The 14,924-nt window shown below is 41.4% G+C and overlaps 1 protein-coding gene and 3 non-coding genes across 4 annotated transcripts; all 4 read left to right on the top strand.

The window, feature by feature from the left end:
- Positions 1 to 520: 520 nt before the first annotated feature.
- Positions 521 to 8,175, top strand: PDZD11 (PDZ domain containing 11). Its single transcript, XM_042473424.1, has 7 exons — positions 521 to 596; positions 2,481 to 2,630; positions 3,043 to 3,126; positions 3,856 to 3,912; positions 4,635 to 4,733; positions 5,201 to 5,261; positions 5,922 to 8,175. Exons 2-7 carry the CDS (start codon positions 2,532 to 2,534, stop codon positions 5,954 to 5,956), a joined length of 435 nt encoding a protein of 144 aa, XP_042329358.1. The 5' UTR covers positions 521 to 596; positions 2,481 to 2,531; the 3' UTR covers positions 5,957 to 8,175.
- A 4,132-nt stretch (positions 8,176 to 12,307) lies between these two features.
- TRNAQ-UUG lies at positions 12,308 to 12,379 on the top strand. Its single transcript has one exon. It is a non-coding gene; the product is annotated as a tRNA-Gln (tRNA).
- A 927-nt stretch (positions 12,380 to 13,306) lies between these two features.
- Positions 13,307 to 13,377, top strand: TRNAG-GCC. Its single transcript has one exon. It is a non-coding gene; the product is annotated as a tRNA-Gly (tRNA).
- A 202-nt stretch (positions 13,378 to 13,579) lies between these two features.
- On the top strand, positions 13,580 to 13,652 carry TRNAF-GAA. Its single transcript has one exon. It is a non-coding gene; the product is annotated as a tRNA-Phe (tRNA).
- The last annotated feature ends 1,272 nt before the right edge of the window (positions 13,653 to 14,924 follow it).

Genomic DNA, 14,924 nt, shown 5'->3' with positions numbered 1-14,924 from the left:
TTTCTGAGGGACCAAAGGTTGGACGGGAACCACTGTGTGTGACTTGCCTAAACAAAGTTGGCTTTCTTGGCAAGTTTCTTCGGGGGGGGATTGCCATGGCCATCCCCTGAGGCTGAGCGAGTGTGACTTTGCCTATTATATTATAATAATAATAATACCTAGCCGTAATTAATTTTAAAATGTAAAGTGACCACAAAAAGTACTGTAGTCCAACACGTATAAAGGACTCCAGGTTGAACTAGGGCAGTTTTACACGCATGTATTGTATACACGTGTCTCCAGAGCAGCTTCACACGTTCCATGGCATACACGCATCTACTCCTTTGTGTGCCACACCCCAGAAAGGTCAGCTTCCATGTTGTCCCCGCCTCCTCCTTCCTTCCAACCAATCCCATCTCTTCCTGTACCGCTTGAGCGAGAGAAGCTGGACCAATGGGAGAAGAAGGACCATGTTCCTCCTTGTGATTGGTTGGCTGGAGGGGAAGGGACTTTTCTGATTGGAGGAGGGCAGAAGGTGGGCGGTGCTTGCTCCAGCTGATCCGAGAGCCATCCCAGCTGCTCAGGCGAAGGAGAAAGGCTGGATCCTGGTCCTGGAAGTAAGTGGGGAGAGAAGCAGCTAGAATAAAGGCCAAGGGGAGAGGAACAGCACAAATAACTGCCATGGCTCAATGCTGTGGAATCCTGGGATTTGTAGTTTTGGGGATATTGTTGTGCCTGGTGCCAAAAACAAACTACAGACCCCAGGATCCCATAGAACTGAACCAGGGCAGTCAAAGAGGTCTCAAACTGCATTATTTGCAGCCAATGATATATTTTTAATTGTTTAATTGTATGATACAGTATATATTTTAATTGTACAGCGCTATATAAATAAAGTTTAATAATAATAATATGAATTTAAACATTTGAGGAAAGGGGTGAGCCTTCATTCCATTGAGCCTTCATTGAGCCTTCCAGATGTTTCTGGATTGCAGCTCCCATCCTTCCTGTCCATTGAGCTGGGCTGGGATTCTGGGATTTGCAGTACATCAACATTTGGACATCTACAAGATTCCCACCTTATGTCTAAAAATTTGGGGGAGGAAAAGAAATAGATAAAATAATAATAATAATAATTGTTGGATGCCCCTTTAATGTTGGAAAGCCAGAAATATGACTCTGATGCTAAAAGGTACATAGAAACATGTTCATAGAGACCCAAGTTTGTGTCTCTCTTTTTGTGGAAGAAGGCTTAAAATGAAATGAAAATGGGGGGGGGGGGGGAATAGCGGTGATAAAATACTGGAATAAGAATTGGCAAGATCTGATAATATAATATTATCACAATGAAATGGGAAATTCACAGATATAAGATAACTTTAAATACATCTTAAGAAACATAAGAATTCCTTTTTGTTATTATACTGTTTTCCTTTGAACTTTTGTAATCTTTTAATAGGCAGAGAATCTTATATAATTAAAAGAACTGCCACGATCGTGTGGCCTAAACATTAATGAAGGTTAAAAGCAACATAAGAGTTAGAAGGAAGAAATAGGTTCTTAATTAGCAGGAATGTAGAATGTTGTTATTTTATGAGGCTATATTCATGTACTAGGAGATGCCCAATATATAACAATGCCATTATCTGTGTTTTATTTATATGTTTTGTATGTTATAAATAAAATATGATCATACAATTAAATATTTCCACTTCTTGTTTTTCCCAAACTTTCCTTTAAAACAAAAAAACAAACTTCTGTGTTAGAGCAGATTCAACAAGATTATTTGTTTGCATCACCAAGACTCTTTGTTGTGTTTTGTTTTTAATCTAGTCATCAGCTCTTTCAACCACAAACATTCCTGCAAAGACACAAAACTGGCAACTTGAGAACAAGACTCCAGATACAAAGGGATTTCCAGGGCAGGCAGCCATGTCGCTCTGTTGTGTCCGAAACAAGAAAATCTTGTAGCACCTTAAAAAAGAAGCAGGGATCATATGGCTGTCCAAATGCTGCTGGATTCCAAGTCCCAGCATTCCCAAGCCAGAATAGCTAATGGTGAGGAATGCTGGGACTTAAATCCAACAATATCTGGACGGCTACACAATTCCTGCCAGGCCTAAAACATATTCCTTCTGAAGGTGTCACAGGACTTTGTTGTTTTCCATGGGTGGCATTACTTTGGCTATCCAGATGTTGTTGGACTATAACTCCCAGCAGCCCCTGCTAGTAGAGTCATGTGTGAGGAATGCTAGGAGTTGCAGTCAGACAACATCTGGAGGTCTGCAGCAATCTCAGTCCCGTTTTAGATAGAAAATTATTTATGCATTAGCTCTTTTCAGTACACTCAAATCTATTGTGTCCTCAGTCCCTTAGTTAGCAGAAACATTTGGGGATGGGGGAACGCTTCTTACAAATATGAATTTCCTCTTCCTTGATGTACATTTGACTTTGAGGTGTGTATATTTGGATATTGATGAGTCACTTTTTTGTTTCTCCAGGTTTGCCCTCCCACCCCAGGAGAGGTCCCTCAGTCGGCTGGTGACTCCGAAATGGATATGGGAGGCGGGGGCCGGATCCCGTATGATGACTATCCTGTTGTCTTCCTGCCTCCGTATGAAAGCCCTCCTGCCTGGATCCCTCCGCATGAGGTGTGCAGCCACAGATCCCACTCTGGCTATGGAGACAGTCTTGATGGTCTCCTCTGCTGAAGAATTTTAATGGCTGCATCCACACTGGAGCAATAGCCTAGTTTGGCCCTGCTTTAACTGCCCTGGCTCAAGGCTATGGAATTCTGGGAGTTGGAGTTTGTTGTGGGTCCAGAGCAGAGCTCCGCTCTGGACCCCACAACAAACTCCAACTCCCAGAATTCCATAGCCTTGAGCTAGGGCAGTTAAAGCGGGGCCAAACAAGGTTCTCTCTCCAGTGTGGATGCAGCCAATATTAGCATTTTTCTAAGATCCTAAACATTTGGAGATAAAGATTTTGGGGGAGATGGTTTAAAGTTTAGAATAGAATAGAATTCCTCATCCATTTGCCTGTGTGTATTTTGTTTTTCCATAGAGAATTTACCATTCTGACTACAACAATGAGCTCACTCAGTTTCTGCCTCGGACCATCGTTCTGAAAAAACCTCCCGGGGCTCAGGTGAGGTTTGACCCAACCTTCAAAATTAAGATTACAAAAAGAATGTAGTAAAGCATAAATAGGTTTAAAAAAAATACATACAAAACCAAGAAGGGAAACATCCAGAGGGGGCTTGGGCAAAGGGTGAATGCTTTAATGCCTCTATGGCTACTGGGATTTAGGATTGCCAGGTGTGCCTTATTATAAAGGTTGTCCATTATTTGTGAGCCAGAAAACATGTCCCTTCAAGGGTTGGGATGTTTCCCTTTTTATAAAGTATGTTCTTTATATGAGAACTAGGAAGCTTGTCCTTCATAGGGCTGGCAGGTGTCCCTTAATATAAAGGGTGTCCTTTATTCAAGGGTTGGAAAGCTTTTCCTTTTATAGACTGAACATCTTGCAAAAGAATCCTGTATTTTGGGACTGTTATCTTGTGAGCTGCTTTGGGTCCCTTTTTTGGGAGAAAGGTGGCATAAAAAGAAATGAACGAATGAATAAATAAAATAAGACTACAGCACCCAGAATTTCTCACTGTCGTCTATGTTAGCTGATGGGAGTTTGAGTCTCGCAGCTTTGGAAAGGCCAACTCATTTCCCACCCATCACACAAATATAGTGACAAGCTAGATTTCTTTAATTCTGGTAGTGAAATTAAAAGTGTGAGGAAGAAAACTGTGTTGAGTAACAAATTCTGTACTGACAGATTTTCCGTGCTTCTTTCACTCCCCTCATTCATTCTTTTGTTTTCTAGCTGGGGTTTAATATCCGAGGAGGAAAAGCATCTCAGCTGGGCATCTTCATTTCTAAGGTACCATTATTTCTTCTTCTTCCCTTGTGACTGGCTACTTCCACTATCTTCTTGCAAACCCATTATGTTCTTTGAGGTTGTGTTTAATTGGCCAATATGAGCTTGATTGTTCCTTTGCATGAAATATGTTATTGATTTAAAGTACTAGCACTAAAGCCATAAAAGCAAAAAGTTCCTGTTTAATATACCCATAAATGTTGAGTAAAACTTGTCTGCAAATCCCCCCGGGGTTACAGCCTTCAGTGTAATTCAGCATAAGAGGTTCAAGACAAATAAGCAATTCTGAGATACTTTTTCAAAACAAATGCAATTTATTCCAGATTAGCAGCTCTGAGCATGAATTTTATATCCCTAAGGGCCATCTGATCCCACACACACACACTTGCCACTGCCATTGCAAGTAGGTTTTTAAAATAAAATGCAGGAAGACATCCTGCACATACCTGTTCCATCCTTTTTCTTAGTCCCTGTTCTTCCCTTTCTATCAGCTCTACCCTTTTTCTAGGGAAACCAGTGACTTTCTCCTTTGCACTGTGCAAGCAAGTCCTGTGTGTTTAATGGGGTTCAGTTGCAAGTGAACCTGGACATCAAACTGAAATAGAGAGGAGTTAGTGGTGTGACAAGATGAGGGTGCTCCCCTGCCCAAGATGCCAAGGGGAATGGGTGGCATTGGTTGATGCTGTCTGGCTTTAGTCACTTACTGTTGCCCCTTCTGGTCCCAGGTAATCCCAGATTCTGATGCCCATCGAGCCGGATTGCAAGAGGGAGACCAGGTTCTGGCAGTAAATGATGTGGACTTCCAGGATATTGAACACGGCAAGGTGAGCTGTCTTCCCCCACTAAGAGGGGATTTGTTTTGCTTTGTTGTTGTTTTATGTCTTCAAGTTGACTCTGACTTTTAGTAACTTTATCCAGGATTTATTCAGATGTAGTTTGCCATTGCCTTCCTCTGAGGCTGAGAGATAGTATGACTTGCCCAAGGCCACCTGACCATGCTGGCTGGCATATTCTGGGAATGGCAGTCCAAAACTGGAACCCTAAAGAGCCAGTGTGGTGCAGTGGTTTGAGCATAGGACTACGACTCTGGAGGCCAGGGTTTGAACCTCCTAGCATTCCCTTGCTGGTTAATGCTGCTAGGACTCGCAGTTCAATACCAAGAACTAAAGGGCCATGTGTTTCTCACCTGTGCCATATGGGATTCCATCAAGAACATGAAAAACTTAATGTTGCCCAACTGAATGTTCTTCAGACTTACTTGTTCTCTCATCATTGTTGCTTTCTCCCCCAGGCTGTGGAGATCTTGAAAACCGCTCGGGAGATCATTATGAGAGTCCGCTTCTTCCCATACAGTAAGTACTTGCTGGTGGTGGGCTGTGCCTCTTTCCAAATGCTATTCCCGTTCTTCTCTTTCATACACTCATGGTATAAATTACTTTGATTCCTAGTTTTCAGACACAGAGAGAACTCAGCCTTCAGGAGATCATGCCATAAAATAGGTGTGGGCAACTGTGGAAGGTGAGGAGGCCCCATTGGTCTCACAGGAAATTTTGGAGGGCTGCAGCCTCCCCCTCACAATGCACTTCCTTCTGCAAATACATATTTTTTTTAAAAAAATGTGCTCTCAAATACCCCCAAATTCCAATATGAAGTCAAAGGCTTCACAGCCGGCATCCATAGATTTTTTGTGGGTTTTTTCGGGCTATGAGGTCATGTTCTAGAAGAGTTTATTCCTAATGTTACGCCAACAGCTGTGGCTGACATGGAAGAGAGTGGAGTATAAATACTGTTCGTTGAGAGGAGGTGATTTGCATGTTAATCTGTGTATTGTTCTCTTGTTGAATGGCAAGGCCTACAAGGGTGTCCATTTACTTAATGATCCATTGTTTGCTGGGAATGTTTTTGGTACCATACAAAGTCTTGGGGTGAGCTGGAATTTCGTCCAGTTCCAGTTCAGAACATGTTCTGTATGTTGAAATTTCACTCTCTTTTTCCCCTCCTTTTGCTTCCAGATTACCAGCGGCAGAAGGAGAGAACAGTCCATTAGAAATCCCTTCTGGGCTACAACCGTCATTTTACAGAGAGCTCACCAATCTCCAGCCACATTTTCCCTCATTGTAATTTGTAAACAACAATGCAGGGAGATCTTTTCTTTCTTTCTTCTCTGGGCATCTGCTTGGGCCCCACATTGACAAGAGACCTTGCTTTTCAGCAGAGGCTGGAGCTGAGTTACTTTTAGAGAAGGGACTCTCTGAAAAATCACATTATTTTGTCTGATTTGTGTTGAAAGCTATGAGACGCAGGGGGAGACTGGACTTGGGGCTTCAACCCATTCCTTGATCAGGAAATGGCTAGAGACTCACTGACAGGTTGCCAGCCCCAAGAGGATGTACATAATCCAGGATGCTTCTTCTTCCTCAGATGCTGGTTTGTTTTTGACCTTTGGGCTCCAAAGAAGAAAATGGAGGCCACCAAAGGTTCCTGTTGGATTCAAAATGGGAATGTGGGATAATTTTTGAGGGTATCATTTCTTGCAACATTGGCCACATTGAAATTTATGGGATTTGCTTCTATTTATTCCTATTCATTCACTTTGTGGGCTGGACAAACAGGCTTCCACACGGTGTGTGCTTTCAAACCCATTTTGTAAAGGCTTGGATATTTAGGCATCACCCTGGCTTCATATCATGGAGTAGAGTATTAGTAGCAAGGTTAGCAGCTTCCATTGGGTCCTGAGAGAAGGCTCTTTGAGTATTGTGGTATAAATTCCTAGTCCTCATGGTTGGTTTCCTTCTAAAATAGGAATGGCAATGGTTTGACCACCAGATGTTGGTGGACTGCAAATCCCAGCAACACCAGCCAGGTTAGCCATTGGTGAGGAATGCTGGGAACCACATCCCAACAACATCCGGAGGGTCCTGTGATTCTCGCTTGTACTCTAAAGGATGGCAATGGCAACCCTGCTCTGAAGAAACTTGCCAAGAAAACTCCATGATAGGTTTGTCTTAGGGTTGCCATAAGTCAGAAACAACTTGAAAGCACAACAGAGGTGTTATATCCCCACCCCCCATCGCTACCCCTCCTTTCACACTACACAGTTATAGTGCTATAATTTCACTTTAACTGCCATGGTAACATCCTATGGAATCCTGGGATCTGTGGTCTGGTGACTCACTAGAGCTCTCTGGTGGAGAATTGTAAGTATTCCTCCCAAAATCCCAGGATTCCTTAAAATGGGAAGTGTGGCAGTTAAAGTGGAACGAGAGTAGTGTAACTGTGCTGTGAAATGGGCCCCAAATTTCTCCTTTTATTTTAGTAATCCCTATCTCAAATGCTGCTCACATAAAGAGAGAAAGGAATTACTCAGCTGCTGAATCTACATACTCAAACGTGTGCATACCTGCACCCCAAATTCCCTGGGAAGGCATTTTATGAGCAAACCAATGTGGCTCTGGCTAGTTTTTGGTCCCTGGTGCAGTTGCATCCATGGCTAGACCTGGCTATATTTGCAGTCTTTATCTGCCCAGGGACCTGGGAATTGTGGATTAGTGTATGAGCAAGTGCTGTTGGAAGGGCAGAAGCAGACAGTCGTGACAATAAGGTTGGTTCCGGTCAGCTATGGGAATCCTGCAACCCTTTGATGTGGCTAGACTGCAAGTCCCAACAGCCTTAGCCAGCATAGCTAATGGTGAGGAATGCTGGGAGCTGAAATCAGACCACATTGGGAGGTTTGTATGATCTCCACCTCTGGCTTAGATTCAGCTGAAACCTCCCTTTGAAGGGTGATAAAACTGATTTGAGTTTCTGTTGATCACAGCAGGATTCATTTTTCTATCTTCAGGTGTCCTATGCTCTTAAACAGGGCGAGTTCACATTCTTTAGAGAGGTGGATGAACTTGAGTGTCAACCTTTGTGTAGGAGGTGGAAAGCAGTGAGCAGCACAGGCATTCTTGATTTGCTGGCACACAGCATTGGCTGCACCTGTTTCATTCACTTCAGTTGTTGATCCACTGGAACTTAAACCTTAGGGGAGTTACAAAGCAGAAAGGAAGATCAGAAGCAGACATCTCCCGATTCTTGCAAAACCTTCTCCCCCAAACTCTTTCAGTGGCAGCTTTCTCCAAACAGGCTGGGAATGATGGCAGTTGTAATCCAGCAGAGCTGAGTTGCATCAGGTTGGGGTGGTCTGTTTTTAGGAGAATGGTGTTTTTATTCACGTTCTGAGTTGTTATTGATTTACTTTATTAAAAGCGGAATTGTTACGGAGCTGATCATTTCTGTTACAGGCCTCTTGGAAAATTCTTGGTACAAGTAAAATTACGTTTCTGTTTTAAATGCAGGTAAAACTGCATAGATTTTCACTAATTGTAGTGGAGATGTGGGAGATGGATCAACTTAACCTATGGGCTATGCAGTGTCCCTTAGGACAAGAGGCTACTGTCAGAAGAGAAAACAGAAACAGAACGGTTCCCAATTGGCAAAGGGGTCAGACTAGGCGGCATCTTGTCACCCTTCCTGTTCATCTTATATTTGAACGTATTATATGGAAAGCAGGCTTGGACACAGAAGTAGAGGGAGTGAAAATAGGAGGAAGGACTATCAACAACCTAAGAGATGCAGATGTCACCATACTGCTAGCAGAAAGCATTGCAGAACTAGAGCAACTCCTGAGGAGGGTCAAGGAAGAAAGTGCAAAGGCAGGATGACTGCTAAACATAAAGAAAACAAAAATAATGACCATGGAAGATATTCATGAATTCAATCTAGACAATGAAGAAATAGAAATAGTAAAAGAGTTTCTAAACCCTGGATCAAACATAGTTCAGAACGGTGACTGCAGGTAAGAAGACGACATAAGAACAGGGAGGGCAGCAATGAAAGAACTAGGCAAGATCCTAAAGAGCAAAGCTAGAATCATAGAAGCCATTCTATTTCTCATTGCGATGTATAGATGCAAGTGCAGGACAATTAAGAAAATGGATAAAAAGAGAATAAATTCATTCACAATGTGGTGCTGGAAAGAGTGTTGAGGATCCTGTGGACAGCCAAAAAAATAAAAGAGTCCTACAACAAATCAGGCCTGAGACCTCCCTGGAAGCCAAGATGATAAAACTGAGACTGGCCACTTCATGAAAAGTCATGGCTCATTGGAAAAGACAATAATGCTAGGAAAGATGGAGGGAAGGAGAAAGAGAAGAAGGCCACAGGTATGAATGTGCAAGATATTAATCTTCAAGAACTAAGTAATAGAAGACAGGGAGTCTTGGAGATGTCTCATCCATGGAGTGGCTGCGGGTCAAGATTGACTGGAGGGTAGTTAACAAATGCAGCCTCCATGGCACACGCTTGGATGAGACTAGGGGCACCCCACTTACTTTCCATTCATATGGAATATTGTCTTTTGGTGGCCCATCAAGGGAGATGTGCTCTCTCCAGGGCAACCTAGACTGATGTGGAACATGTGGGACATTTGCGCACCCAAAGAACGAGAGGCACTCACTCTCCAGAGCTGTTGAAACTGAACAGTCGTGCTTGCTTTTATTAACATGTTACTGTCACTCTCTGGTAGTCAAGAGGAATGGCTTGTGTGAGCAAGTAAAGACTCCCCAAACTTTTCATAGACTAAGGCCATCCAGTCCAAACCAGAAATCTCCCTGGAAGCCAAGATGGTCAAACTGAGGCTGTCGTACTTTGGCCATATAATGAGAAGTCATGCTGCATTAGCAAAGACAATAATGCTAGGAAAGGTAGAAGGCAGTAGAAAGGGAAGAAGGCTGCATGCTAGAAGGAGAGACTCAGTTGCAAGACCTGACCAGAGCAATGGAGGAAAGGCAGTCTTGGGGATGTCTCGTACTCGGGGTCTCCATGGGTCAGGGACGACTCAAAGGCAGTTGACAACAGTCTTTATTATTTATCATTTTAGTATTTATTCATTTATTTTATGAGTAGTGGTAATGGTAAGAGAGCCAGTGTGGCATAGCAGTTTGAGTATAGGGCTATGACTCCAGAGACTAGGGTTCGATTCTCCGCTCAGCCATGAAACCCATTGGGTGACTTTGGGCAAGTCACACTCTCTCAGCCTCAGAGAAGGCAATGGCAAACTCCCTCTGAACTAATCTTGTCAAGACAATCCCATGATAGGTTTGTTTTTGGGTCGCCATAAGTCGGAAACAACTTGAAGGCACACAAGACATATACAGTAATGGTAAATTTTGAAGTACAAGCTCATATCCCGATAGTCTCTTTACCTGCCCTCCCTTAAATGCAGGCATTTCTGTTGCTCTGCATTAAAAAACTGCAAATCCTCCATCAGAAGAGGTCTTTGGTTAAGCTAAGGAGTCTTGGTTGCACACTCAAGACCAACTTCCCCCTCTCAAATACTGTATATACTCAACTATAAGTCAACCTCATGTGTAATTTGAGGATAGGTTTTAGGGCCAAAATTATGGGTTTTGATAAAATTCGTGTATAAGTCAAACTTAGAGGAATGTGACAAAGGATCTAAAGGATGAAACAAAGGAAAACAATGCCAAAGAATTTACACGATTCCAAAAGGCAAAAGGGTTTGTACTCATCGTAAAGGCTGAATGAATGAGAGAACAGACTGGGATCAATGCTTCCATAACAGATTATGCTCTTGCTTTTCACCAATGCATGGTTCCTTTTTTGATAAGAGTAAAAGTATAGTACTTATATTGACCCATGGATAGGTCAACTCGGGATTTTGGGGTTGATTTTTTGACTAAGATTTCTAGACTTATACATGAGTATATATATAATTAGTTTGATTTCATAGACTCATAGAATCCTAGAGTCATCCACTCCGACCCCCTTCTGCCATGCAGGAACTCTCAATCAAAGCGTCCCCTGTGACAGATGGCCATCCAGCCTCTGCTTAAAGGCCTCCAAGATTCCACCACAATCTCCATTGAAGGAGTGTGTTCCTCTGTCAAACAGCCCTTCCTCTTAGGAAGTTCCTCCTAATGTTGAGCTGGAATCTCTTTTCCTGGAGCTTGCATCCATTGCTCCATTGGGTCCTGTTCTCTGGAGCAGCAGAAAACAAGCTTGCTCCATCCACAATATGACACCCCTTCAAATACTTAAACAGGGCTATCATATCACCTCTTAACCTTCTCTTCTCCAGCTAAACATCCCCTAAATCATTCCTCATAGGGCTTCATGCTTTCCAGACCCTTCACCATTTTAGTCATCCTCCTTTGGACACGCTCATTTCTCAACATCCATTTTAAATTGGTCCCCAGAACTGGACACAGTATTCCAGGTGGGTCCTGACCAGAGCAGAATAGAGTGGCACTATTACTACTTTCCTTGATCTAGAGACTATACTTCTATTAATGCAGCCTAAAATCGCATTGGCCTTGTTAGCTGCTGCATCGCACTGTTGACTCATGTTCAGTTTGTGGTCTTTTTACTTCCCTTGATCTAGACACTATACTTATGGATCAATGAATTATATCTGCATTGCATTGCAGATATAAGCTGATCCCCCAAAGGCTCCGAGGGAATTACTAAAAGGAATCCACTTTGGAATGATCCTATGTTCCATTTCCTGCTATGTATATCTGACTGCATCACACTTTCATGCTTCCATCCTGTGGAATCCTGGGATTTGGAACTTGGCAAAGGACTAAGGATGCTGTAGTCCACTACAGTATTATTATAATTATTATTATGTTGTTGTTGTTGTTAATGTTTATATATCCAGTGCCACAAATCCGCATGGCACTTTACAGGCATCATCAAACAGCAGATAACCTGCCAATGGCATACGATCTGAAAGTCATAAACAATAAAGCTGTGCAAAATTAAGCAAGCTGTGCAGTTAAAACGCAAACTTTAAGAAGGACTAATACCTATCATTGAATATAAAATTATTAAAGTACTAAAACAGATCCAGATTCTGAGCAGGATTCAGATTGAGTGGATCTAAGTCAGCCAGCTTTGGTGAATAATTTAATTTCCCTTTTCTCCTCCCAACAATAAATCATAGGATTCCTGTATGGGAGAAAGCAATAGCAGTTAAAGTCACACACACACACACACACACGGGGCTATAAATGCATTGTGGCTACATTAGCATTGCAGATATAATCCAGTTTGACACCACTTTAATTGCCAAGGCTAAGTGCTATGGAATCCTGGGAACTGTAGTTTGTTGTGACATCAGTGCTCTCTGACAGAGAATGCTAAAGGTCTCACCAAAGTAGAGTTCCCTAGCACTGAGGCAGGGCAGTTAAAGCGGTGTCAAACCGGATTAACTTTTGCAGTGTGTTTTGAACCATGGTCATATTAAAAGGGGAGAGATGATGATGATGATGAACTTGATGTTTAATTGATTTAGAGCAAAATGAAGAAAGCAGAGGCTGCTCACGTGGTCGGTTCCATGGTGTAATGGTTAGCACTCTGGACTTTGAATCCAGCGATCCGAGTTCAAATCTCGGTGGAACCTCACTTTTTCTTGTGCGATTAGCTTTTGCGAATCTGTTTGGGTTCTCCCCCTTTTCTTCCCCAAACGCCAGGCAAAGGCAGCTGCAAAGCTGAGCTTCCATTGGAGAAGATGTCCCTGGAATAAGTTCAGCCTGACTCTTTCTCTCCCCCTCTTCTCCCATGACTGATCACACAAAACAAAACTCAGTTAAACTCCCTATATATATATATATACATACATCCCTAATATATATATATATATATATCACCTTCAAAATGAATATATATATACACATACACCTATTATATATATATATATATATACACACACACACACCCCTCTCTCTCTCTCTCTCTCTCTCTATATATATATATATATATATATGTAAAACCTTCAAAATGAATGTTTATCTATTATATTAATTGTTTTAAGTTTAGGATTTTTTTAAAAAAATAATGTTATACTGATCAATAAAAAAAACAGAAATTGTCTTTATAATTCAATTTAATAAAATAATATGATAATATAATATAATATAAAAGGCATAAACAATTTACCCGGAATGTTTTGGTCTTCTTGGCCTTGGATTGTTGGAGCTTTATGTTTTTTGATATAATATAATTTTAATATCTATGTTTGTTATGTGGGGCGTGGACTCTGGTTTTTGATGTTTGCAATTTTATACTATTATTTTTTATTATTGTTGTTTTTATATTGATGTCTTTATTGTTACTTTTTAAAAAATATATGTTTTTATTTGTGAGACCGCCTTGGGTTCCCTTTTTAAGAAAAAAGGCGGCATAACATAAAAATGAAACGAATAAAGATTGGGGGGGGAAATGTTGGCAAAGGCTGGAAAAGCAAGTCAGAGGGACGTTTAGGAAGCAGGACTTCCCAATGGCTGAGCTAAAGAGGCCTAAGGGGAAGCTCCCTTCCACAAGAGCAGGAGCATTGGTGGTTCAGTGGTAGAATTCTCGCCTGCCACGCGGGAGGCCCGGGTTCGATTCCCGGCCAATGCAACCAAGACACTTTTGATTTCGTTTTTAAATCTCAGTTTTTACTTTCTTGGGTCTTTTGTATCTTTGACAATAAACAGACTTGCCAAAAACGAAGCCCTGCATCCCTTTGGAGGAGAAATACGAAACAACTGCTGGAGGAAACCAAAACAAGCAATTAGCTTCTTTCTATTACACACAGCATCAAAAAGCTTGGCCACCGGCGGCCGAAATAGCTCAGTTGGGAGAGCGTTAGACTGAAGATCTAAAGGTCCCTGGTTCGATCCCGGGTTTCGGCAGAAGCTGCTACTTTTTTTATCTCCCCCCCCCTTTTTTTTGTCTCTTTTTTTGGAAACACACAAATTTAGCAGGATACCCCCCCCCCCCCCATTGCATGGCTCGCCTTTGACAATGTGTTGCTCAGAAGTGACAGTGTGCAAGAAAGACATGAGACAATGGTGCCTCCAAGTCATTTAAGGCGACCCTATCAAGGGGTTTTCCTTGCTATTTCCTTGAAGAGGGTTTGCCATTGCCATCCTCTGAGGCTGAGAGAGTGTGACTTCTTGCCCAGACAGGATTGTGTTGGCCATGTCCCAAAATACAGTATCCTCCCAAATCCACAAAGCAGGGATCCCTTAATTGGAAGAACCAAAGTGTGGTCAAAAGGTTGCAACATGTATTTTGTGCACTTTGGTTGGTCTCACAAAAGGCATCACTGTTTTGTGGACTTGGGATATTATTGTAACAACAACAACAACAAAAGGGTATGGCAACAAAAAGTAATTGTTTCATAGGCCTGTCTCTTTCGAGTCATGGAATTATTTATCTATTTATTTGCTGTATTTATACTCCGCTCTTCAGGCAGAAAGGCTCTCAGAGAGGCTTATTGTTGTTGTTATTATTATTATTACATTTATATTGATTTGTACCCTCCTTCCCCCCAAAAAATTACGATTCAAAGCAGCTTACAGTCTAAAAGCACAATACAATTATAAAGTTACAAAAATGGCAACTAAAAAGAAATTAAACTACTACTGTATTAAAACAGATCAATTGTTTAAAAATAAGATACAATTTAAAAAGATTAACAGAAGCACTTAAAAACCTTATATAAGTGTATGAATTTATTCCTCCATCTGCCCCCCCAAAAATATTGACCTTAGGCTCATAAATGGCACAAAAAGGGAAAGAGGCAGTATGTATACTATGTGTGTGTGTGTGTATACACACACGTGCACACACACACACACACACACACACATATATATATTTGTGATTATATATATACACGCACGTATATATTCATATACATGTGGTATGCACACATATTTATACAGTGTGTGATACACACACATACACACACGAATATTTTATATGTCAAAATTACACACACATATTTGTAAATATATATGATATATATATACATATATACACATATGTGTGTGTGTATAACATACAAATGTATATTTGTATCACATCTCTCTCTCACAGACGCATACCTATAATTTCTGCTTCTGACATTATTATTATTATTATTATTATTATTATTATTATTATTATTATTATTATTA

This window comes from Sceloporus undulatus, chromosome 6 (genome assembly GCF_019175285.1).
Source record: "Sceloporus undulatus isolate JIND9_A2432 ecotype Alabama chromosome 6, SceUnd_v1.1, whole genome shotgun sequence".
Lineage (NCBI taxonomy): Eukaryota > Metazoa > Chordata > Lepidosauria > Squamata > Phrynosomatidae > Sceloporus > Sceloporus undulatus.
Note: the sequence above shows the minus strand (reverse complement) of the source record. Positions and strands in the feature narration are given on the sequence as shown.

What these genes read in the sequence shown, in the direction of transcription:
- PDZD11 (XM_042473424.1), top strand. Translation starts at nt 2,532, where the DNA reads ATGGATATGGGAGGCGGGGGCCGGATCCCGTATGATGACTATCCTGTT. An exon ending in AAAAACCTCCCGGGGCTCAG is followed by an intron (nt 3,127 to 3,855) that starts GTGAGGTTTGAC and finishes TTTGTTTTCTAG; the next exon opens with CTGGGGTTTAATATCCGAGG. An exon ending in TGGGCATCTTCATTTCTAAG is followed by an intron (nt 3,913 to 4,634) that starts GTACCATTATTT and finishes TTCTGGTCCCAG; the next exon opens with GTAATCCCAGATTCTGATGC.